General features: G+C 55.1%; 1 protein-coding gene across 5 annotated transcripts in view; it reads left to right on the top strand.

Annotated features, from left to right (window-relative positions):
- The first annotated feature begins 11,299 nt into the window (after window positions 1-11,299).
- Window positions 11,300-25,906, top strand: part of CASKIN2 (CASK interacting protein 2) — a 34,917-nt gene continuing 20,310 nt past the window's right edge. For all 5 annotated transcript variants that reach the window (XM_065647901.1, XM_065647903.1, XM_065647902.1 and 2 more), the window contains exons 1-2: window positions 11,300-11,550; window positions 13,770-14,457. In XM_065647901.1, coding sequence (XP_065503973.1) covers window positions 14,361-14,457 — 97 coding nt within the window. In that variant the 5' untranslated portion in view covers window positions 11,300-11,550; window positions 13,770-14,360. The remainder of the gene's footprint in view (window positions 11,551-13,769; window positions 14,458-25,906) is intronic.

The raw sequence follows: 25,906 nt of genomic DNA on the forward strand, positions 1-25,906 counted from the left end.
AGCTTTTCCCTATGGTTGAGGGTAGTGTAGGGGATGGGGTTTGCTTTATAAAACTAAATATGTCTGTTTGGAAATCTCTCTTGCTTCTATCTCTTTCTTTGTAGTTGTAAAGGCTGGTATCAACTGTAGGGATCATTTTCTGGAGCTTCATAAGGCTGTATAAATGAGGGATAGAAATAATATGTACCATTAAAAACGAGGCTCTGCACATGTACCACCAGCAGTCCCAGCGTGGGCTGTAAACCAGATTTGGCAGCAGTGTTTTCAGTATGGACCTTTTCCTGTATAAGCCAAAGGAGTTCATCATTATTAGGTTGTCCTCTAGTGGACCAGCAGTAGACAGAACTCTGGAGCATGTTTCACCCAGGCATTGTAGCTCTTGGGATCTGGGATATCTTGGGATAAATTGGGCCCAATTTATCTGTTCTGCTATGAGACTTTTGCTGAGTATCTGGAGTTGCCTCATTGATTTGCCCAAGAGGTTTTTTCCTAGCAAATATCTATGGTATATAAGGCAGTTTTGAACCTGCACAGCTTAAGAAAAAATGGTGTTTCTCACTCATTTAATATTTTCTTAAAAGATTTTTTTTTTTTTTCCCCCCTCTCCTCTTGGGTAAAACTTAGTGCTCATTTATATGGGGTTACTACTGCAAAACACACTATGGTTTGTGTGCGAGTGTGATGGAGCTAAGGCAGGAGAGCTATTGTGAACAGGGTGCTGTCCTCTGCAGTGAATGCCTTTGTGTAATTTTGCTTAATCCAATCTTGAAGTACAGAGTATAATAAGCGTTTGCATGGGAAACTGGTGGGCAGCTGCTACTGCAAACATTTTCCCTGAGTAGACAAGCTCCTGCTCACTCTCCCTGGAGAGGAACTAGTTATCTTATAGCTTTCAAAGAAAGAACCTGACACTTAAATTTAGCAGTTTCCAAAGCACAGCATTATTTTTAATTTGCAATCTCAAATATTGCTGTTCGCTTAGAAACTGCCTTGCATTTGAGGAAGCTGCAATTCCTTCTTCTCAGCTGTGGGGGCATGATAAACCACAGCCGCCCCATCCCTGGTGCACACATGTCACAGCTGCGGTGACAAAGCCGTGCTCATCATGTGAGATTCACTTCACTAGCATGGCTATGTGACTGTTTTATTATTGGGCTTTTATATTCAGAATTTGATGAGGTTTGCTTCTCTCTTTTTGCTATATCATTAATCTATGGAAGTTCTTGCCCCAAAGAGGGGCTTGTGTTTATAGAACGAGCCCCACCAATTTGAAGGGATTGAGGGAAGGAGAGGAGTATTAACCACAGCAATTGGTGATGTGCAGCCTGTGCGTAGAGCTCACAGTCACCAGGAGGAGAAGGCACAGTAATCTGCTTATTATCTGGCTGAACACTTAAAGTCAGCAGCTCTCTGAAGGACTGGTTCTGTGAGTGCTCATCTACTGGAAAATGCAGCAGGAACGAACTCTCAAGGGACCTTGGGATGTAGCTGTGGACTTGTACTAACACTCCATGTAATTACAAGGAAGATTGAGGCACTAACCCCTTGAAAACACATCTTAAAAGAGAGATATAGTAATTAACATTTAAGAAAGGAACTGTCATCTCGACAGCCTAGTGATGTAGATAAAGGTGTGGAAATTGAGTTCAGCCCTTGAACATAAAAGAAAAAAAATTACTTTTTCCTACAAACTTGGCATCATCAGTACCCTTAGACCATCCTGTCTGCAACATCACTGTTATGAAGAAAGATAGTAATCTTCCAAGGCAGCTGCTAGGCATATTCTGCAACTAGGGAATGAATCTGGCTGGTCTAACAGTGATTTAACCCTGAAAGGCTCTTGCATTTCACTAATGAGTTATATTTCTTGCATCTGTCCCAGCTGGAGATCCTGTCTTACGCAACACAAGTAGAACCACATCATCCCGTGGGGCAGAACAGACTGCCAGCTTCCCTTACCATGCTACCGAAACCATTTCCCCAGCTCATTTCACCAAATACTTTCTCATTAAATGGAGACTTTCTCATTTGCTAAATATTTATTTAGCGTCTAGCTGCTACTCTGATTTACACTCTGGAGAGAAGAGCCTCTGCTAAAAGCCAAGCTGCAAATCCTCCCCTCTAACTCACCAGTCTCCTTATTCACAGTTCCAGACGTATAGAACAAGCCTCTGCATTTTTATTGCTTAGCTTTTTGTCTTTGTTTATATTGATCGAATAGCCTAATGGGTGAAGTTTCACCTTTGCAGTGTCCTTAGGGGTAGGGATGATTTTATTCAGAATGTGTTAAGACATGGTGCATCAACCCTCCGTACTGGCTGAGTACTTGAATATTGTTGTGTCTGTCTGGTAGCTGCACATCAGTCTCACTTATCTCTTTTCAGGCAAGATTGGTAAAGTAGTTTCTAACTTCTGATCCGTTTTGCCTCCCGTGATCCTGGAAAATGAGTCTTTGCTATCACTTCTCATCTACAGGGAAAGAAAATGTTATGTGGCAAAGTTAAATATTTTTCTTAAAGCCACATGCTGAGCTTGAGGTCAAAAATTTACAGTAATTCTCTCTACAACAGTGATGGCTTAGGCAGCATCTTATCCACCTTCCTGCAATGATTATCCCAGCATAACTGTTTGTATCCCCACAGAGGGATGTGTGCTGAATGGAATTATTTTATTAAAAAAACAAACAAAACAAAACAAAACAAAAACCCCACAACACAGAGACACCAAAAGTTTGAAGGAGGCAACCTGATGGTGACTCGGGTGGTGCTGTCATTGATCTAGATGTGTGCTGCATACATGGCCTGGCTGTTCGGAGAGAAGTTGCTGTCGTGTCTTGATGCCTGATTCAGTTCCAATCAGTGCTACAGAGCTACTTTACTTTCTCTTGTACATGTACGTCTCTAATGAACACAGCAGAGCGAATTTACTTTCTCAGCTGCTTGATAAGCTTGCACGTGGCTTTACAGGAACACTTAAATAAACCATCATCTAAACCCTCTTGTTATCCACACTGGATTTCTAATTAATTAGCACAAGCTTGGTATTTATCTGAAACCAGATGACCACCTCCTCTTCCTGCAGGATTCCTGCTCTTGAAATGACAGGTCTGAGCTGCCTGATCAGTCTTGGCTCTTTCCAGTCCCACGCTGCTAATTTGAGGTTTTAGTCTTCAGCCTCTGCCCATCCTGGTTGCTCACAGCGAGCCAAAGGCCAGGGCAGCAGCAGTTTTGTTTTCATTGCTAAAGGTTAGAGGATCCCAGAGACAAAAGCACAGCCAAAAATAATGAGAAGGGGACAAGTGGGGCTTGCCCTGTGCGCTGGGTGAAACAGGCAGATCCCGTCAGCAGTGATAAGAAGCTGCCGGCAGCTCTCGGCATCCGATAGAAACAGCCAGGAGCCCCCAGGGAGGCAAATCCTGCCGCGGAGTACGGTGTTAGTCACTGTGCTTCCCTTTCACAAGAACAGGCATTAGCGCAAGGAGGAGGTAGCTGTAACCTGAATTCCTCCAGAGTCTGAAAAAAGTTTTGGCTCAGATCCGTAGTTTGTGCGCGGGGCTCAAGAGGAGACAGAGCAGGAGGATTGGTGCAGGGGTGTTGATGACCAAGTATAGATGTCTGCCCAACCCAGAATGAGCGCTCTGCCACTCTTTTCAACGAGAATGATAGTGTTGAGCTTGGAAATGGAAATTACCGATCTGAGATGAAGCAAAACTAAAAATCCTGAGAGGTTCAAGTCAGGAAGACGAGATAAATTCTAGTCAGTGTCTGGAAAGGGCTGTCAAATGAAATTGCAAATCCAAGAGCGAGGATTTGTGACAGAACTAATAAAAAAGAGCTGGTGTTTTATAACAAGAGACTGCAATCCTGACTCTGAGCAGGGGCAGAAGAGAGGAAAGCTGTAATAGCTGAGTTTTGAGCTGGAGTACATTGAATCTTCCAAAGTCCATTAAAGCGTTTGAAACAGCATCTCCCAGGAAATTCTTAGGTTGGAGAAGACGTGGAGAAGTACAAAACCTGTAAAATGAATAAGCAATTAAATCAGAAGTGAGACTGAATTCTTGTGTTGAGAGAGGGGATGATTAGCGGTGGTAGCATGGGATGGGAAACCCTCCTGACATGAACCTGCAGGCCCCAGGACAAGCTCTGCTCACTGCAGCAGTTGGGTCGCTGGAGCAGCCAGATGTTTCTTTCCTCTCTGCTTCTCCCCTGGCAAATCAGCCATATGTGCCATGTGCTGCTGCTGGGAGCGAGATGTCTGCTGGGGTTGGAGGCAGTGGCTGAGGGCACTGGGAGAGGTGGGAACCTTTTGAAATTATAATGCGAAAGTAAAATGATGCTCATTTATGAAAACAATAATTGGTAAACTGCTGAGCCCCTTGGGCTGTTAAATGCTAAGAGCAGACAGACATTTCAGCAGCAGCAGTCAGCATTTGTTATCAGCTGGGAGTTCATTAGTTGGGAAGACGGGAGAGGAGCAAGACGTGTGTTTGGTGTGAGCTCCCTGTTTAACATGGCTCTAAAAAAGGCAAATGTGATTCTTGGAGGGATCAGGTGAGATGTTTCCCTGGCAGAAGTTTTTTTTGTTGTGTAAGATGGGGGTGAGGCTTCCTCTGCAAACCTGTGTGGATTTTTGGTCTTTTGTGTCCAGGTGTCCACAGAAAGTCAAGCTGCAGAAAGACTAAGCGGGCCAGGACAGATGCAGGGCACAGGGAGGGGACTTGGGTGGTGCTGGGGACAGACAGACCTGGTACCATGTCCAGTGTTGTAGGTCAAGCTCACAGAACAAGATGTTTTCTGAGATGGTGCTTTCTATCAGACTCAATGCAGGTTTCAGGAGAAGGGTTAAACAAGCCAGAAGTTGGCTGGTTTGCTGGTTGCCTTAAAATATTTGAAGAGAATTCATCTGGATAAAAATCAGCCCAAAATGTTATTTTTGATTGACTCAGTTCCTGGAGGGTTTTGTGGCAGTAGAGAATGCAGATACATCAGTGTGATGCTTTCTAAATGTCCCAGTTTGCTGCTGGGCCTCTTTCCCCTCTCCCTGATTTTTCTTCTGCTGTGTGAGAAGGGCTGTTGGTCTAGAAGGCAATGGAGATATTTCTACTGCCTCCTGCCCTGGGTAATTCCTCTGTGCAAAGGCTTCTTCCCACATCTCGAGCCACCAGAGCCCTGTGGTTCGGTGCACTCAGATCCTCTTCACACCAGCACCATGCACAGTAGCTTTGCTCATGCTTGTTGTGGGTGTTTTTTGGGGGGGAGTTTCTTGGGTATGGGGATTTTGGTTGGTTGGTTGGTTTGTTTTGTTTTTCCCCTCTATGCTTTATTTTTCAGACTGAGGTGCAGTCAGTGCATTTGTAAAGCAAATCGAAATGTCTTGTGCAAAGTTTTGTATAAAAGCGTCTCTGTGTGTATTAATCTGGACTGCTGAGGTTGCAGCCAGGATTGTCAGCACATCCAAGAAACCAGACCTATCTGTAGATCCAGGTTTCTTTCCTGTCAGAAAAACATAGTTAATTAAAGCCTTCTCCTGAAAGGAATTTCTTAGCCACACCAGAGGGATAACGAAGTAAAAGCCGTGTCCTTAATCCTGTCCTTTCATCTCCTAGAAATGCCTTCCTCTCCCGTCCCTTTCTCTGTGTCCTGATTGCTAAAAGAAATTACAAATAATTTCCACTTGGAAAAAACCCAAGACAACAAAACTCCAGCCCAGCTGATCATGGCAGAAGCCAAGGAGATGGGAGCTGAAAGGAGGGCGCTGTTAATGAAGCGTCAGTGGCGAGCCAGGGGCAGGAGCTGGAGCCGGTCCAGATGGCACCACTAATTCCCTGCATCCACTTTACGCGCGTATTTTCTCAGGAAAGAGCCTGGGCGAGCGGCCGCCCCTGCAGCGCTCGTCGGCCGCAGCCTCGCACGCAGCCCCGGGCGGGGATTTGCCTGGGTTATTTTAGGCCTCCAAATTGGCTCATCCAAATTCCCTCCGTGGATGGGGAGTGACATCTTCCTTGTTGACCATTGAGGGGAAATAGAGCCCCAGACTTTGGTTCTTGGCATTGCATTCCTGCAGGGCTGCATCAGTGCTCCAGTAGCTGCTCTCCATCCGGCCATTGCTGCCAGCTTGGTGAGGAAGGAGCGGGGAGGGTGCAGAGAGAGGGGGAGCAGTGGGGCTGGGGGGAGCAGGGGTGCCATGTGCCATCTCCCTGATGGCAGAGCATGCTGTGGCAGTGCCCCATCTGCAGCCCGAGCTCCCGCAGCTTCCCTTCATCCCACTCGACCCGGATATTCGTGTTTCCTGGCCTGACAGATAAGGCGGCCCCGCCATTAATCAGGAGGCCTGGAGAATGGGATCAGTGCAAGGCAGGCGCGCTGCAGAGTTAATCTCCTTTACTCCCCGATGACGGATGGAGCTCATTGCAGGCATTAATCAAGTCTGTGTGCATGCACCGGGCAAAATGGATTAGACACCGTGCTGTTGGCAGAGGTGCTCCCGCAGTCCCTGCGCAGTCCTGGAGGATGTCTGATGTGGTGGTGCCAGCTGTGGCTGCAGTGCAGTGGTGAGACGCGGGTGACAGAGGGTTTACAGCTGCCAGATCCTGACGAGAGCTTAGGTACGTCCCCGCTTCTCTGCAAGCACTGGCTGTGCCACCGTCTGGGAACTGGGCTGGGAGGTGGGTCCTGTCCATGGCTGGACTGTGCTCAACCCTGGAGCCACTTTCCCAAAATAACCTGCAGAAGCTGCTGAGATGGTTCCAGATGCATCTGAACATCTCCAGTTCTGCAGCCCTCAGGTCTGCTCGTTACCTAGAGAAGACCTGGCCGCCTGTGCTCAGACCCAGGGAAGCAGAGGGAACCGGCCAATTCATGGACTGTGCAGTAGCATGAATGTCACACCACGGGGAGCAGGGTATGGATTTCCATCTTAGCCATCCCATAACACCTGCTTCTCCCTTAGAAATGAGTGGCTTGGGGTATTCCCAGTGGGCAGCCCCGAGCCCTGATCTCTATTGAAGCGATGCCGGTGGCCCACATGCTCCCTGCCGTGCGGCAGCTGGAGGTTATAATGTTCACTGACGGCCAACGAGTTGCGGTTTTCCGATGATTAATGACACCTTCCTCCTGATGGGAGCTGTTCAGCCTCCAGGCTGCTGGATGGTAACAGAGTCAGGGTGAAAACAGGGTGTTTCCAGAGTGTAACACCCTGCGCAGGGACTGGGGTCACAGGTCGGTGTATTCCCTCAGGTTGATTCTGGAAGGTAAATGTGCCTGACCTTCATTTCCAGGATGGGTGCAAGTGGATGGGCAGAACCCAAGAGGTTTATTAACAGACATTTTCTTTTCCCCCCCCTGCTTTAAGTGCAAAGCCCAACTGACATCAAAGCAACAGAAAGTCTAATCCCATTTTGAATCAGCGCGAGCACACACAGCGAATGTTAAACAGGGAATCCGTCAGCAAAAAAAAAAAAGGGAGGATTATCTTTCATTTCCTGAGTGAGGGACTGAGCAAAGGAGATGGAGAGAAAAGAAAGGCACAGGACCAGAAAGAGGTGGCTGTCAGCACAGGGAGGCTGGTGGAGGAGGAGGAAAGCGGGCGGTTGGGGAGGATAGTGCGAGCAGCAGCACACGTGTGCCTGGAGAGGTGAGTCTGTTGGGAGCCGAGCGCTGACACGTGGGAAGGCGGCTCCTGCCCGAGTTCCCACGCGGATGCAGGGGAAGGGATTGTGCGTGGGGTTTGCTGTGCCAGGGCAGAGGCTGGTGCGGGCTGTAACTCTCAGCTCCCGCGTGTTTGGGCTCAGGCTGTGGAGCTGCTTTTCGAGGGAGCTTAGAGATGGACTCCAGAGTGATATAACCGAGGGCTGGCTACCTGAGGTGGGGCGTGTGAGGGGGGGATTTCTTTGCCGTAAAAGACTGTAGCTGAGCAGAGCTTCCTAAATCACCTCCAAAGCCCCGTTACCTCCTGGAGAGCCAACTCTAGGTGCTGTTGACATTGCTGTCTACCACTACCTCTGCTAAGGGCAATCACTACTGCTTTATGTACTATGGCTGACATTCAGCTTCACAGGGCACTTACACGTGGAGCAGTGTCCAGGTACTGGCCCGGGGCTGGGATGTGTCCGGGCATTGAAGCCCTCCCAGCAGCGGTGGCCGGCCCGAGGCTGCAGGCAGTGGCTGTGCTGTTTGGGGGGGGGGGGGCTAGAGGTGTCTGAGGCCAAACCAGCCCAAACACTTCTCTGCCAGAGCCTGAGAGCATCCTACAGCATCCTCCTCTTCCTTGTAGGCAGTGCATCTCCCTCTGGATCAATCCCCATAATTTTTCTCCTTGAACTTCTTCCAGTAGCAGCTATTGCCAGGAGGGTTTATAAAAGGCAGTGGAGTAAATGCACATGTAAGCACCTTGTGTATCCAGATCCCCTGTCCTTCTCTAACTTTGCCCTTGATATTGCAGCCAGCGAGGTGGAGTGCTGAGCCAGGTGGGAAATGTCTGTCCTGGATGTAATGTGGGAGGGGATGGCTGCCTGTGCAGGAAAGGGTCCCTGGGGATGGGATGTGACTGCTGGGCACTGGAAATGAGACTGAGACTTGCTGGGATGCTTACAGACAGGACCAAAGCCCAGCAGAGGGACACTTCACCTTTCAGTGCTCAGCGAGGCCAGGAGCTATGGGAATGAACACTAGGAGCTGCAGGAAGGGCTCCTGGGGGTGGCTTTAAATCTGGGCAGTAACCTGCTTTTTTGCCTGGGTGCAAGAGGCAGCCTGGGGGTTGCAGCAGCAGGTCTTTGAGTCAAGCTGGGCATGTTCCCTGTGGTTTTAAACAGCAGCAAAAGGATGAGCCTGAGCCACAGCTGAAAACGGAGAAATGTATCTCCAACCAGCTGGTTCACAACATACTTAAAATGTTTTGGATGTCTGTTATGGGCCTTTGCAGACCTCCTACTGGCTCGGTGGGGATGAGATATCTGTGACTTTCCAAGTCTGGCTTTCATGGATGAGACTCAGGAGCGGGAGTCTTGCACTGTTAGATCTTGGAGCCGTGTCTGTCACACCTCACCGGGAACCAGCACTGGCTGTGGATGCTGCTGTGTGCATTGCTCCTGCCAGCGGGGCTGCTTCCCTCCCTGGCAGAAAATGCATCACTTGGAGTTCTTTACCCCATGCTCAACATAATTTTAGAGAGGAGGGGTTTACACAGCTGCTGGGGCTCCGAGATGAGCTGGGATGAGCTGTGGCCATCAATCAGACAGCCACAGACATGGGCCGGGGAGAGCTGGCAAAGCATTGCATAGAGACATTTTGAGTCAAAACCATGTCAACTGTAGGAGCAACTAATCTGCTCGTCCCCCTCAGCCCCTAGCCCCAAAAAGCTGCTTTGAAATATTGCCTTGAATTAAGATAAGTAAATAAATCAATCGCAAGGAGACGGTCGTTGTAGCAGGGGCCTCTAGATGGCAACATCGACTTGAAGAGCTGCAAGTAGGAGCAGGGCTCCGCCGGACCCATCAGCCCGACCCAAGTGGGAGCCCCCAGACCCCGCACCCAAAGTGGGGAACATGAATTCGTGCTGCCATGGGTACCGTTCTGCAGGGGCTGAGGACAGGGCCAGCCACCCAAGGGTGCCTGCACCTCAAAAAACCCCTAGACTGCAAATATCTCACCCCAGTGCAGAGAGGCGGCAAAATGTTGAAGGGCTCTCTGTGCAGCGGAAACTCAATTGATGCTCTCGGCACTTGCTCTTCGGACACAGGGGAATAAATGTCACGGTGGGTCTGTCAGTTCTGCAAGGTGGCCATGGTGGGAGCTGCTGGCAGGTCTTTGTGCTGGGATCACCCACTAGCTGTTCAACATCTGAGAGTCGATGGAAAGCTATGAGATATGTGGTAGGAAATGGCTCAAATTGTGGATTTCTAGTAAACTGGCATAAACCCTCCAGTGGCACCCTCCATTCAAACGGCTTGTGTGACACCAGAGATTCAAGCTTAAATTACCCAGCTTTAACTGCATGAGTGTAACTGTACCACTATTACTTTAGGGTGGGAATATCAGTGCGGCATGCCCTTACTGCGTTGTAACGATGTGCTGCTGGAAGTTGTTGGGATAGAAGTTCCTAGTCCTCTCTGAAACAGGATGCAAGTTTTGTACAAAGCAGGGCCTTCTCTTTTGCAAAGTGGGTTTAGTCTGTGCTCAGGGAGCTGCAAAGCTTAATTAAGATCCTTAAAAGGACAAAAGGTGCTACATAAATTCAAGGGATTATTATAAATGTCACTGTGCTTTACAAGCTCTGGCAAAACTCACAAGAGGAATAACAAGACCTTTCACTTCACAGCCCTTCCTAGCATGGCTGCTTGCAGCTTCATGCTTCAACATAGCAGCTGTAAAATGTTGACATTTATAATTAGATGTGCATAATAATCTCTTTATTCCTAAACTGAAAAGACAGGGCGTGTCTTGAAACGTCAGTTCCTCCTCCTTGCCAAGGACCCCCTTATTGAGATTGCTCTTGAAACCATCATTCAGTGAAATGTCTCCAGGCCTGGTTTGAAGATGTACCAGATCTTTGCAGCTCCCCTAGGGAGCTATGGGCTGGGCACCTAGGGAAACAAAATCAAAGCTTCCGTGTGGTTTTTAATCTGATTAGTTGATGATAATCCAGTGGTATCATGCAATGAAAGCTGTCCAGCTTTATTAGGCAATCTCTTGTTTTAAGAAAACTGTGCTTGGGGGAGTGGTTGGCTCAAGTTTTTCTGTTGAGGACTGGCAGAAATGGGTGATTTTTGGTGGTTTTAGAGCTTTTTGAGAGTAGGATTAATTTGGGGCTTGGGTAACGGTGGATCGGTGGATTTTGGTCCTGGGGGTGCTCTGTCAGCAGCCTGTGAACCCCTCTGCCAGAGTGGTCGGTGGTGGAGGTGGCAAAGGGCTGGCTGGGTCGTTCTGAGGCTCAAGGTGGGGGATTGACTCCCGGGGCTGGTCCAGAAGCGCTGGGTCAGTGCCGGGTCGAGGATGGGGGAATCTCCCGCCGGTGTTGGTCCCGGACCAGCGGGTCGGTGCCGGGGCGAGGGAATCACCCACCATATCGGTGCCGCCCCCCGGAGCCGGTCCCGGGCTGCGTTGGCTCTCCTGCCCGGCCGCCCCAGGGGCATCCCTGGCCGGGGCGGGGCGGCAGCGGTGCCGGGGCGGCGGGCTCCCTCGGCCCTGCCCAAATCTGCCGGCGCATCACGCTGAGTGACAGCAGCCCCGGCCCTGCCCAGCCTGCACAACCCGCCGGGCTTTTCCAATCAGGCCGGGCCGGGGAGGGATTTCCTGCCGGGACGGGGCCAGCCCGAGCGGGACTTTGCTGAGCGCCGCGCCGCCCTGCGAGCCGGGCAGCCGGGACCGCGCTGCTCGCCCCGGTCCGGTCCCGATCCTGCTCCTGCTCCATACGGCTCGGCAAGTTGCCGCTCGGCTGGGCTCTGCTCTGCACTTCTCGGTGCGGCTCGGTCCGGAGCGGCACCGCACGGCGCGGTCCGGCTCGGTTCGGTTCGCCCCGGTGCGGCGCGGCCGGGCGGGCTGGGAGCGCCGCCAGGTGAGTGGGGCCGCCGGCTGCGGAGCCCGCCCGGCTCGGGCCGCTCGCAGAAACAGCGGAACGAGTCGTCTCGGAGGGGGCAAAAATCCCCCCGAGCTCTTCCCGAAGGAGGGAGCGGCCCAGCCCGGCCCATGGGGGTCCCGGGACGGGGAGGGAGAGGCGGACGGTGCCCCCGCGGCTGCCGGCCCGGCGGGCAGCGCGGGGCTCCCCGGGGGCCTCCCGGGGGAAGCGACTTTCCCCGCCCGCCCCTCCGGGACCCACTCTTGGTGCCTGCTGCTTTTTCGCATCTTTCTTTCTCTACTTATGTAATTGGTTTTGTTTTGTTTTGTTTTGTTTTTCTTCCTCTCCCTCCTTTTTCCCGGCGCTGGTGTTGGCTGCGGGGATGTTTGGGATACTTTGATTCTCCAGGTGGATTCCTGGGCTGGAGGCTCAACTCTGCTCGGGTGGGAGGGTTGTTTGCTGTTGCTTTTCCAGCTTTGTGCGTTTCTCGAGTTTTACATTCGCTGCTGCTCCTCTCCTGAGAGGCTGCAGAGGTGGAGATTGGTATTTGGAGCTCTTAGTACCTCTGAGTTAATCACGGAGCCTCATGTGCTCCAGGAGAGGAAGGCAGCAGCACGGCGCTGTTTTCTACGTGAGGCCGTATGGACTTTTTAAAATGAGTAAATAATCTCAGCACCCTCACACTCACTTTTTGTTAGCACTTTTGAAGAGCAGCATAAAGTTGGATGCAGTGTACAGGGTTAAATGAAATAAAGCAGTTTTAAAGAAGGTGCAACGCAGGAGGTTTCGGGAGGGGATTTGTTTGCGGCAAGGGGTTAGACCGAGTCAAGTGGCTGAAACTTTGTTGTAACATAGATAAGCTGATGTGGGTGCCTCAGGACGCGGGGGGGTGACAGCTGACCTCCCTTCTGTGCCTGCTACCAACCCCAAGCAGCCCCGGCGCTGAGAGGCTCATTAGTTGAACGAACTGTGAGCTGGTTGAGGGGAGAATCCCCCAGGCTGGTACGGGAATCTCAGCATCCTCTTGTTCCAGAAGCTAAGCCAGCACCGGAGCATCGCCTCTCTGGCTGCCCTCAACCCCGCTGCACCCCGGGGAGGGCGGCAGCGTGGGGACCCCACAGGGGGTCCACGTTCATGGGCGGTCGCAGCTTCCAGCTTTACGGTGGGTGGGCTGAGCGACGCTGTGCCTTGGGATGCCCCTTCTGCTTTTGCAACCCCCTGACCCAGGCAGGACCCCTCCTCCTGCTGTTGCCTTCTCTCCCCTGTGGTTTCCATCCTCAAAACAGTGACCTCGATTGCTCAGAGGAAGCAACACCCGCTATTATATAAATGGCTGAGGGCAAGCGCTCTGGGAAAGGAGGCGGCACACCTGAGCAATGGCTGGGGGAACCAGAACTGGTTCTGATCTGGCCCAGATCGGCACGGGGAGTTGAGGGGTGATCTGGTGACAGCCTTGCAGCTGGCATGGTGTGTGCTCCCTGCCCTCCTGCACGCACGCCTCTCCCTGGGCATTGGAGCAGCCTGCCAGACGCGTGGCCCTGAACCAGGAGGGATTTTCTCGCCACCCAGTTTGGGCAGCCTGGCTGCAGCAGGAGAGCATGGGCCAGGAGATGTGAATCGCTGCCGTGGGACCCTGTGACCTCCCTGGGGTACTCCAGCTGCCTGGGACTTGGGTTTGATCCTGTTCTCCTGAGTGTGGTTGTGCTGCCGAGTTACACCAAGCTCCTCACCTGGGCCAGAGAGAGCTCATGTACTAGTTAAAGAGTGTCTCAGGTCCCAGCACACTGAGCTTTCTGGGTAATTTGGAGAGTAAGAGTTTACCCCTGCCTGGGAAGGGAAGGGTGCTGGGCAGGCTGATCCACTGCCATGGGCTTCAGAGGACTTTGGCTAAACCTCCCCAGCTCCGTCCCTTGGGTGCTGCTACTGGGAAAGGAGAGAGAGAGACACTGTGGTGTCCCAAACTCCATGTGATACCTTTATGGAAGGGGCCAGGGAAGGAGCTGTGTCCCCGTCTTGCTCCTCAGGCACCCCCTGACAGCACCCTTGGGAGGTTTCCTCCACAGGTTCTTCCTTCTCCATTTAACATGAGGATGAGCCAAGTCCCTCCAGGACTAAATATAGTCAAAGTATTCGTCGTTCGGCACGGATACAAAAGCTGTCGCGACGGAGCTGGGAGGTAAATGGCTTTTGAGGGCTGACTCTGCTCTTCCCCTCCGCAGGTCCCGGGCTGCCGTGCCGGGGCTCCCCAGCGTGGCTGCAGCGCTGTCGCCAAGAGGAATGCTGAAACGAAGAGGCTAATGAGCACCAGAGAGGGAGGATCTATAACTTCCAGATGGTGAAGAGCCCGTAATCCCTTTGGGAAGAATTAGGGACTCATCAGCGCAGCAGAGCCTGGCGAGGGGAGCAAAGCACGATACCTCCGACTCCGGGAGTGCCGCGAGAGGCTGAGGACGCCCCGATGCCAACTGCACCGGCCCGAGCTGCCCAGCTTTGTCTCACTGAGCCCTGGTGCTGCCGGGAGCCTACTCCTAAGTGCTGAACTATTTCTCGTTTTAATCAATCACATGTTCTCCAACCAAACCCCATCCAGGTCTTGCTCCTCCCGATACAGAAAGGGACTTCTGCCCTTAACAGAAAGACTTCTTCCTTCTGGATTTTATGTCTCGTGGGATTGTAAAGCATTGTTCTTGCTGGATTTCATCTCCCATCAAAGTGTGTTTTGAGAAATTACGGATTTATTCCCATGGCTTTATAAACAACTGGGATCTGAGGGTCTCTGCCTTCTGTGCTGCTGCCGCTCCCACCTGTCCATGATGGGGCGAGAGCAGGAGCTGATCCAGGCCGTGAAGAACGGGGACATACCCAGCGTGCAGAAACTGGTGGCCAAGATCAAGGCGTCCAAGAGCAGTGAGTACCTGGGCGCAGAGCTGCAGGCTTGCTCTGCCCCGCCGGGCACTGCTGCCTGTCCTGGAGCTTGAGTCCTGGCCATGGGCTCGGTGCTGTCCAGGCTGGGGTGCAAGTGCTGGCTCTGAACCCCAACACGAATCACACTGTGGCCAGAGGCGGGAGCGTGAGTGTGGCCTGTGCAGATGAATGACCGGGCTGTAAGAAATCCTCCCAGCAGGGCTTGGGGTTCCCCATGGGCTCCGGGCCAGGGGCCCTGAAGCGTGGGCCACCGAGTGGGGACAGCAAAGGGAAATGGCAGTGGTGGGGGGATGCTGCTAGAAAGGGTTTTAGCAATTGCTGCTCGCTCCCGGCCGTATTTATCTTGTGAAAAATTATCATCCCAGCCGGTCAACTGGAACCAATCGTCAAGCCTTGAATTTCAGTCTGGTAATGTTTAACCCTTCAGCAGGGCTGTTTTCTCGCGTGTGCTCTCAGAAAGGTCAGCGGCAAGCGTGGCTTGGAGCAAACGTCGGGCTCATGGGGGTGCCCAGGGGCACTACGGTCCTGCAGGCATCGCACAGCGTCTGGAGGAGATGGGGAGGGTGGAAAGGTGGAGGAGCAGATTGTGGCCGGTGCTGCGGTGCCCTTGTAGAGAGCCGAGCTTCTGGTCGCTTCTCATGACCTACCGAGAGAAGGAAACTGGGAAAAGTAAATAAAAGGGCGCTCAGTGCAGTGCGTGGCCAGGGGAAGGTGCACAGCGCCTGCCTGGGCCGCGGGAGCCACTCTGGGCAGGGGAAGGCTGGGAGGTCTGAGACCCCCCTGCCAGCACTGCACATCTTGGGGGGTCTTGTGGGTGTGTGTGGGAAAGCTGGAGGGGAAAAAATTGTCCTTGGGAGGGAAAGGGGAAACTCTGGCAGGAGAAGAAGTTTTAAGGCTTCTCGGGAGCAGGTCAGGGTAGATAGGCTGGTGCTGAGAAACATGAGTTAGGCTGAGGATTATAAACATGAGAAGGGGGTCAGCTACTGGAAAGCTTTGACTGGGGCCAAAACTTTGCAAATCCCGACTGCCAGGCCTGCAGGAGGGCTTGGGGCCACCTCCTCCCCAGAACAGGGGTGCCTGGTGCCCCCTCCCTGGGTGGCGGGACTGGGTGCCATTGCCTCTGCGTGCAGCTCAAGGACTGTGCCTGTACGGGGTCCCTGAGCTGGAGAGAGTGGTTTGCCTGCGCAGGCGGGTTGAAGGACACCCCCAAGGCAATAAATAACGTCAGACCTGAGTGTCCCACCGGCTGACGCAGCCCCGTTCCCCCGAGCCGGTGTCCCATGGCCAGGCAGTGTGGGCAGGCTGGGGTGACCATGGCTCTGCGTCCCCCCGCGCGCCCGGAGGGGTGACCGTACACTTGTTTCCTCCAGTAATTCTCCCAGCTCAACCCTGTCTGCATTTTCTCTCTGGCATCTTTCCCTCCCTCCAGCCATGGGGCACCACGTGAACGCGTGTGTTTAACTCCCCCGCTGCAGCAGCGTCAGCACCTCCCTCTGCTTATTTTATTCTTTTATAAGGTGGGGGAGCAAAAAGCCCAGACCATTGCAAGCCCACTGCTGCAAGCCCCTGGTGAGGCTCCCGTGTTGGACCCACCACGGGGGGCTTGCTTGGTCCTCAGGGCTTGTCCCCTGCCTGGAGGACATCACTGTTCCCCATCCTTTATGGTCCCTTCTCCATCCTCTTGCTGATGCCATGTGAGCTGAGCGTTTGCTGCATTTGCCGCTCATTAAAGCGCCTTTTCCATATGACAGACTGAGATGCTGATTTTTTTTTTTTTTTTTTTTTTTTAAATCCCTCTAAGAGTCCTTCTGCTGTCTCAGTGGATTGGGAGCTCGGTCGCTGTGATCAGCCCTCCGGGGCTTCCTGTGCCTAAAAAAGTCACTGCACGTAAGCAAAAATCAAGCGCCAGTCCCGGCAGCGGGAACTTTAGGGACATGTTGTTTAATATTCACTGTGCACAGCCCTTCTCCCCGCGCAAGTGCTGCTGTACAAGTGGGTCACAGCACCTATTATTATAAGGTGGTGAGACGGGCAGGGAGAGAGTTTTGGGGGCAGGAGCAGGAGGGGAAGGACAGGGGCGGGCGGATGTCCTGCCTGTGGGAAGGGGACGTCAGGACGATACTGTGGTCACTTCTGCAGCCAGGGAGCAGCAATAGAAATGTCCTGCTTTTTAATTTCCTTCTCTTTCTCCCTCTCCCCTCCCCTCCGCGTCGGAGTGCTGCAGAGTTTAATTGAAATTGTTAAGCGACCTGTCACGGCTTTGGCCTTTCTCCCTGACCGATCAATCACGTCCCCGAACTGGCCGCGCTCACCAACAATGCGCCAGTTGGCCGGGGCGGCTGCTGCAGCACCGAGGGGCTGGGACTCCCGGAGGAGGCGAGAGGCAGAGCCCCCCCAGCCAGGGCTCGTGTCCCTGGGAAGAGGTGATGGCTCTTGGAAGCTGGACGGTGCCTGGCAAGGTTTGGGTGTCCCCATCCCTGGATGTGCAGGGCTAAGGGGCGCAGGATGCTGGGGTGATGCTGGGGGAGGGTGTGATGTCCCCATGATAGCTGGGGGCTGGAAGAGCTGTGGAAGGTGCTGGGAGCTGGACTCGCTGTTTGCCTTCCTTGAGGGAGTGGTTGACGGTTTTTGTTTAAACGTGTGCGAAGTGCAAAGAAAGGGTGGCAGCTGAGCAAACTGGCGTTAAACTTTCAAGGACAGGGAGCGAAACCCTGCCGGGGTTCAGCTGCTGCCTCGGGGAGGTCTGGCTGGCTTCAGCTAGCCACTTGCCCTGTTTCACCTGTGACTTACCCCACTTCACTACCTATTTTGGGGCTTCCCAGACTTTAGATATAGGAAGGACAGGGCTAGGTACCTGGGATTAGCTGTGTCTGTGACTGAGCAAGTTGTTAAACACTAGTAAAGCTTGTAGGGCGTCCTGGCTTTATCCCGGTGCCTGAGTTGATGCCCCGCGTTGCTGTGTCCTGGCAGTCTAAAGCACAGCAGGGTTTTCCCAAGAGTGGCTCTGGCCTTCGGATGCTGCTGTCACCTGTGCGGCTGGGCAGGAGAGGGATGATCCTGTTCTGCATGCTACGAGACAGCAGCAGGCAGATGTGGGATAACTCCCTTCCTCTCCCTTAAATTTCCTCCTAATCTCTAGTAGCAATATCGGCTTAAGCCCCGAAGCGTGAGGTTTAATATCTCTCCTGTGATTTGTTAGTGTTTGCCACTGGCTTTCTGTGTCCCTGTCCTCTACAGAAACATCTGCCCTGCCTTTGTGTCCTGCCAGGCCTTTTCCTTCTCTCGGCGGCAGCAGGTCCATAGTTTTTTTTGGGAAGAAGTTGTTTCTTTTCACAGTTTGGGGGTTATATTGCAATGATGTTGGATGTACCTTTGTGCTGGCCAGGAAGCCCAGCATGCCATCCCCCTTCACCAAGGGGGACGGTCCTTTTTGCCGCTGCTCCCGAGAGAGGTTTGTCCCAAGCCCTGGGGGTGCTCTGGTTGCTCTGCACGGTCTGGCTGAGGGAAGAGCCAGAACTGGCCTTGGGCAGGATCCTGATCGTTTCAGGCTTCATTGCACCCTGTGGCTTTCCCTGCTGGCAGTGTTGAGGGATGTCTGGGCACCCTGCCCGCTCCAGTCCTGCCCCAGGCAGTGCAGGAGGCTGGACCTGGTTCCGTCACCGAGCCTAAGCGTGGCCCTGGCCACATCCCTTGAAACTCGAGTTTTGACGACGAGCTCCCAAGTGTTCTCGGCCGTGTCCTCCCCTCCTCTCCCCGCGCGCTGTAGGTCTGACGGGCTGGACCGGCTCCGCAGCCGCACGCCGGCTTGGAAAGGCTGTGGGCACGCCTGCGGAGAGACGCCAAGAAACTCTGCCGAAACGGGCAAAACTCCCTCTTCCGCCGAGACCGAGCCAGGAGCGGAGCGAGGCACCGTGCCCGGGGAGCCCGGCTGGCGACGGCCCCGCGCCGGGGACCCCGCCGCCTGCTGAAACCTGCTTTTGAACCAGCCTGCGGTGGGTGGGTGGGTGGGTGAGAGGAGGGGAAAAAAGAGGCTTCAAAGGCTCCGGTGAGCATGACGGCTGCGGAGATGGATGGCGGTGGGCTGCAGCTGCACAGCACGGTGCGGGGGTCCATCCTTCCTTTTTCCTCCCATGGCTCCAGGATTCCTGGGAATGGGGGCTCCTTCAGCAGCCTGGTGTTTGTTTGGTGTGTTTTCCCACCTGCATCCCGGTCGTCCCAGCTCATGGCCGGGTTTAGCCCCTTTTGTTTCGCCTCTCTCCCCAGGAAGGAAGAGTCCTGTGCAGGCATTGGCGGCAAAAGGAGTGAATGGGTGGTTGCTTTTCAAAGCCGGTCTCTAGTAGGTGTTGTGTTTGGAAAGGGGCCCGGCTGCCACCCATGTGCTGGGGAAAACGTCACCGTGCTGAGCACGGGAGATAAGGCACGAGCAAACAGTGTTGTGCAGGGAGATGGAGGAGGCAACACTGGGCATCACCCACCCCAGCGGGCACGGCCTCCTTGGGGCACCCGGCCCCATGCCTCTCTGAACCCCACCTCCCTGTTCACAGGTCCGTATCGGCTCCCGTCCTTGGTCTATATTTGTCTTCATCCTTTAAAAACCCTTTGGAAGGGCAGCCTGTGGCTCCTTGGCATCAGCCTGGGTCACCTCCTGCCTTTTTCCTGCCTGGGTAAAAGAGTGGGGGGAAAAAAGGGCCAATTATGGGGAAGGAGATGAGTATGGGCTCTGGTGGGACTGCCCTGGGTCATGCTGCCTTCCCTTGGGGGTGGCTGGGCAGCATCCCGGGGACTTGCCCATCTTGCCCATCTCACAGGTTGTCCTGCGAGACCATCCCTGGTGTTGCAGGTGAGAGGCTGAGGCTTGGGGCAGGGCAGGATTTCCATCCTTTGGGTACTTCCCAGTGACTCAGCCCAGACCAGGGGGCTCAGCTCCCCCTTCCTGACGGCTGCAGAGGCCGTTTTGGCTGCCTGACCCAGAAACACGGGACAATTCAAATGCCGACAGCTTGGAGGCAGACAGGGAGGGCAGCTCTGAGCCGTGGAACGGCGTGTGCTCGGTTGCCGGTGGCACATGGGTGCTGTAATGGGGACGGTGCTCCCCAGGGCTGCACGCGGGCAGGGGAGGAGGGGATGTGACAAGGACACTGCTGGCACAGGTATCCTGTCCTCTGGCTGGGGCCAGGGACGTTCCGGGAGCATGGGGCTGGTTGCAGGCAGGAGGAAGCTGGTGGATAAAGGTTTTCTGAGTGGCAGTGACCTGTACAAAAAGCCAGTCAGCCCCGTGGGTTTGGGGATGCTGTGTGCGCGCTGCCGGTACTGCTTGGTTTTCTACCATGTGAGAGAGGAGCTGCTTTTAGGTGAGAACGTCATCGTGCTCTTCCTCTTCCTCATTCCCCAACAGGGCTGCTGGCTCCGAAGATCTCAGCTACAACCTACAAAGGGGTCGCAGCATCATCCCTGTCTAGGACAAGTAGGTCCCCATGGACCGTGACAGCATCACCAGCATCACTCCTGCCACCTCTCTATTGGGATCCTGGTGCTGCAAGAAGGTTTCTCTGGGAAGTGGGGAGCGAATTATTGGATCTCAGCAGCGATCAGCAGCATCCTCCCCGCAGAAGATGGTTTCCAGTCAGTCTGGAGCATGTGGTAGCACGCTCCTGGCCGGCTGGAAACCATCTTCCACGCGGCATCGCCCCGGCAAGAGTTAAACGAGGGGCTGGGTGCCGTGCGTGTGTGTGTGCATGCACGCGCCCTGCTTTGTTTTTAAAAGCACCTCGGCTGGCCTGGCCCCCCGCCAGGCCCGAGGCCTGCCGCTGGCAAAAGCTCCGGCAAAGGAGTATGAAAAGGGGCAGAAACTAAATAACAATAAACCACCTTTTTCAGGCTTCTCTAGCAAGTGAGGGGGGCTGGGGAGGAGCTGCAACTACCCAAACTTCCCCCGAATCCCACCCTGACTTCCCAGAAATATCGTGCCTGGGATGGAGAGGGAGGGACCGGCTTGAACCTTGGGGCTGTAACATCTCCTGGGCCTTGCGGAGGTGTCCCGGTGAGTCACAGACCTGTCTGGAGATGCCCAGACTGCTTGGAAATGGCTCTGCTGGGATGATCTTTACCCTTCCGGGAAAGGGCCGCGCGTCCTCACCCATCCTGTGCTCTATGGGATGCCCGGGGCTGTGGCAGCCTGTGCCCGGGGTGGGCGCGCAGGCACCCTGAGCCCTTTGCAGCCCTGGAGAGAACGGCTGGAGCTGCAACCGAGTGCAGCTTCGATGGTGAGATAAGGGAGCAGGGAAAACCTGCGTGGACAGCAGGTATGCAGCTCCTGCAGCATCCCAGGCCTGGTGCAACACGTCCGGCCGCGCTTCCACCAAGCCGTGCCAGCGCCGCATCGCCAGGCTCCAGCCAAGGCTGTGCCGAGAGCCGGCAGCACCTGGTGCTGCCCCCGTGCCTGGACCCCCCACCCCGGCCTCCCCTGTTTGCCGTCCCAGGAGCTGGAGCCCATATTGGCTGTGCCACGAGGGCTGAACGCTCCCAGGGTTTTGTAACGCTGCCCACGGCCGCAGGCACAGCCGGTTGGGTGAGGTGCCCTGTCTGCTCGTGCAGGGAGTCAGTGCACATGGCGGGGATGTTAGTTGCCTGGCACGGAGGTGCCCTCGGCAGCAGGGCTGACTCGGGCTCTCCCACCTGCTTTGTAGATGCCTTTTGTCCCCTTGGAGCATCAGTTCCAGGGTCTGGCTGGCTCTCAGCCCTTGCTCCCCCCACCTTGGGGCATCGGCTTGTTTCTCTGCCAGGCTGGGCAGGGATAAACCTGAAGGGGGTTTTCCAGCTGGAGCCAAATTAGGTACAAGCAGCAATAGGGAGACTGTGGATTGGGAGCCACACAGACCTTCCCCTCCCGTGGGTTTCCTCTCTCCCTGGGCAGGACATCCAACTCACAGCCTGTGCGTCCCCTTGGGGACCTCTTTGTATATGTCCCTGCCACGGCAAGGCCATGTGAGCACAGTTACCGAAAGGGGCCGGAGTCCTTCCCAGCAGCTCGTCATTGTCTACGGGGGGACATGGGTGCACGGTGAGCCCAGCCAGCAGTGTGGGGACTGGCACATGGCCACAGCAGTGGGAGTTGCTCTGGGCTGCTCTGGTTGGCCTAAAGCACTCAGTTTTGGTTTTGTTGGGCTGACGGGGCTGGGAAGGGCTGCATGAGCCCTCCTGGCTGCCTTGGATGAGCACTTTGTAATCCTGATGGGTTAAAAAGAAGAGAAATGCTCCTCCTTGCAGGGGAAGAGGCTCCTGCACAGACAGAGGAGCTGCCTCTGACCCTGCTCTGTGACCAAACCCCGAGGGCTGCTCAAGCCCCGAGGGAATCCTCAGCTTCCCCCTCGGTGGTGCTGGGGCGCGGGCTCCCTGTCTCGGAGCATCTGTCCCACTGGTTATATTTAGCAGCACATGCTGGGCTGCACATGGACACGCTGGAGCTGCTTCTCCGTCCCCTCCACCTCAAACCTGGTGGGGACATGGTGGGGTCCGCTCTGAGCCCCCAGAGTCACAACTCTGTCCCGCTGCAGCCTGCTGTGAATGCCTGTGGCTTCACGAGGCCAAATTTGAAACAGGTGTTGGTGTCACCCATGAGCGTTGTCCTGGATAAGCATCTCCTGGGAGCAGTGTAGGTGGGTGCTTCTGCTCAGCCCCACCTGGGGACAACCTGGGCACCGGGACAGGGACCAGCTTGTGCCCGCCAGCCCCGTGAGCCCTCACACGTGCCCGACCATGTGCTTGCAAAGCTGGCGCCTCGTCGGCGGGGACAGGACACGCAGCATCCAGGGCTGGTTCGCTTTCTCAGCAGCGTTGGCACGGCTTGAAAAGCTGTTTGCCAGCAGGGCCTGGAGATGAGGCAACGCACTGTGATTCCCTGGCCAGGGGGTGCCATGGGTGGCACGGTGCAAGGAGGAGTGCCTTTGCCTAGGAAAAGGAGCCGAGGGAGGGAGAGGAACCCTGTGAACCCCCCGCTTTCTCCCAGCCACTGCCCCAGGATGCTGCGAGGCAGCAGGCGGGGGTTTCTGTGCTCGGCTCCCACGTCCCGTCTCCGCCGCCAACTCGGGCTTGCCGGGGCCGTTCCCAACACGCACCCGCCGCGCTGGAAAGGCGTAAACAGATCAGGTTGCCGGCAGGGGTCCAGGGAGCGGGCAGGCCTTGGCTTGTGTCCCACCGCCGCTCCGCTGGGCCAGGGTGTGGGGAGCGCTGAGGCAGGATGGAGGGGGCCGACCTGGCCGTGGGGTCCCCGCAGGTGGCAGGGTCCCTGTGGGAAACCGGGCACAACCTTGGTTTGATGAGGGGCCTCAGTTTACTCCTGGTGCTAAGGTAGCTCATTAGGGGTTCAGAGCTGCTGCCCCCAAGTCCCTTCCCCATCCCCATGTGGGAAACTGCTGACCAGAGCACAGCCTGTGGACTGGGGATCCTCAGACCCAACCCGCCGTTATCCATCACAGTTATATTCTGATGCCTTTGACCTTGCAGTAAATCAGGCCTTGTCCCTCCTGCAGTATGTGGGGGGACAGGGCTGCTCTGTGTCGCCCTTGTCCCCAGCTGGTCCCTGAGCAGCTGCCGTCCGGCTTCGGCACCCGGGCTGGGTGATGGGAGGAACCCGCTGCCCTCCCTCGCAGCCCTGGAGCAGCTGGGACGAGGGGAGTGGGACAGGAATGCGGTGCCCAGAATAACTCAGTAGCTGCCGAGGCCACCATAGGGACAGAGAGACAGGCGTGGGGTCCTGGTGCAAGTTCTTGCTTCCACCACAGGGATGGGAGATGCCGCTTCAGGGACGCACAGCGTCACTGGCTGCTAAGGGCATTTATCGGGGATTTCTACTTCCCCTTGGGGACAGGCAGGGTGGCACAGGGCATCATGGTGGAGTAGCTATCGTGTCCCTCTCCTGTTCCCCACAGATAGGGTCCTGCTGCAGACCAGGGTTCTGGGGGGATACTTTGCTGCCACAGCTGGGTGAAAACATTCTGCTCCAGCCACGGCACAAGAAAAGTGCTACCGACCAGATGCTCTGCTGGATTTTGGCAATGGCTTCTCCCACTTCGTGGTATTGCCCAGGAAGCCGGGAACCCGGGTGGGCAGCCGGAGGGTCTGACCTGGCTGGCAAAGAGCCCTCGTGCTGGGCACAGGCAAAGCCGTGCTGCCCTCCCCAGCCTTGGCAGAGAGAGGAGAGAGCAGCGGTGGGTTTGTCCCAGGCTGCTTGTCCTAGGCTGGCGGGAGCTAGAGCTGTGCCAGCTGGGGACAGACCTGTCACACTGCTCTGCCCGCCGGTGGCAGCATGGAGCGGACGGGCTGTCCCGCTCACAACCTCGTGCATGGGATGGGAGAGACGGGTGCCCTCCGCACCCTTGACATCACCGGAGACGGGGTTTGGAGGGGGATCTCTCACAGCTTGGGAGCACCGAGCAGCCGCTGCCAGGTGAGATCCTGTTGCTCTTTCCCAACGTAGATGCCACAAATGGCTGCAGTGCTATGGCATCAGTGGGAACCAGCTCAGCACGTCACCTATCCAGCATCCCTTGGGATGCGCAGGAGCCAGAGGCCACGTGTCAGGTCCGTCTAGGAGGGAAGGAAAAAGTTTAGTCAAGCTACTCGGATCCAGGTTGAGATTCAGATGGAGCTGGATAATCCGTGCATTGTTTGCTGGAATACAGCTCTAGGAAGCAAAGAGCCTCTTGTTTGGGTTTGGAAATAGAGAGTATAGGCAGCAGTCCCCCAGGAGCAGGAATCCTTGGTTTGCAGGGAGGAAAACCCAGTCCCTGGGCAGCGTCTGCCCCCATCCCTGCAGCGACCAGGCTGCGTGTGTCCCAGGGACCCTGCTGGCACGTCCCTGAGCGGGGCTGGCGGCAGCACCGGCTCACAGGGTCAGAGTTGAGGAAAGGCATCTGCAAGGTATTTTTAACCGCGTGAGACTCCAGACCCTGGCTGCGCAGCCGCCAGCAGCGGTTTGAAGTTAGTCCTTGGCTGCTGATGGTTGATTACCCGTGGGCTGGTGGCGGAGGAGGGGGCTTTTGGGATAATTCAGTTCCCGGCTGCTGGGGCCTCAGGAAGGAGTGACAGCACTTGAACCATCGACCCTCTGGGTGACCTCCCGGTGCCTCCCTTCCCATCCTGTGTGTGCCTTGCCTAGATTAGAGCATCCAGGGTGGGGATAGCCAACTCTAGGCACACAGCAGCTTCCCTGGGGCCAAAGGGGCAGGATGTCGCAGGATTTCCAGCAATCGCATCATCATGTGCTTCAGGTATCAGCTCCGCTGGCCGGAGCAGCTCCCAAATGCTGGCTGTCATGTGTGGGTACAAGGCTGGCGGTGATGGGGACAGAATGCTGTAGGGCTATGGCAGCCCCGTACCCTGGACCCAGCCTTGCCCCGCCGCCCCTGGGAGCTGCGATTTGCTGCATCCACCCAAGCTACAGCACAGGGCTGGATCCTCATTTCACTTCCTCGAGCTTGCAGGGTTTTGCTGGCCGCTCTTGGCTGCTCTACTTTTTATCTAGGGCTCATTGTTAGAACCATAAAATGAATAGCTACGTGCTCCTCTTGAGCGTCAAAACCCTCCAGGTGTAGGTGGGTTGTTGCGTCCCTGCTCACCCTCCCTAATTAACTGTTGCTCAGCAAATCCAGACTTACTGACCTGCCCTAATCTTCTCGTGCAAGGCAAGCCCTTTGGCTGACGGCTCCTGCTGCTTACCTCTCACGTCTCCGCAAGCCTCTCATGTTCCCTGTGAGCCCTTATCATGTTCACAGCCCTGGGCACGATAGAAGATGGTACCCCAGGAAGCGACAGGGCTGCCAAGGTTTTTTTCCTCACCGGCAGCTCCCTCCATGCCCATGCTCACACTGCTCTCGCTGTCTCCCCGCATCCTGCTTCCCCTCTTTCTTCCTTCCATTGACCGTCTGCCGGTCAGATTATTTTTTCCCAGATGCCACAGCCTGTAATTTTCCCAGGTTGAATCTGCCTGGGTTTGTTCTCCTAATCTCTCTAAGTCCCTTTTGTGTTATTTCTGCCCTTGTCAATCTGTTGAGCATCCTCCACAGATTATATTAATGCACTATTTGCTTGGTGTCACGTTAACGAGAATGCTGTGGGTGTCTGTCGGTGAGAGTGTCTTGGGTACCTGGGGGGCACTGGACGCGCTGCCACTCCCCTGGCTCCTAGAGGAACCAGTTGGAACCAGTATGGAACCAGTCGAATGGGAGCCAAGGTGCGTTGTTAATGCTGGACCAGATGCTCTGCCGGTCCCCGTGTCCTGCAGCCCATGGGTGGCTCTTGGCCCCGCGGTGTGCACGGCGACGCACCGCGGGCTCGGGTAGAGCTCAGTTTGGCCGCTGGCCCACGCCGCTATCGCCCCATCTCTTCCCGCTCGGGAGGCGTCCTGTCCTTTCGGAAGGATGGGGGAAATGGA

Source organism: Caloenas nicobarica, chromosome 18 (assembly GCF_036013445.1).
Source record: "Caloenas nicobarica isolate bCalNic1 chromosome 18, bCalNic1.hap1, whole genome shotgun sequence".
Taxonomy (NCBI): Eukaryota; Metazoa; Chordata; class Aves; order Columbiformes; family Columbidae; genus Caloenas; species Caloenas nicobarica.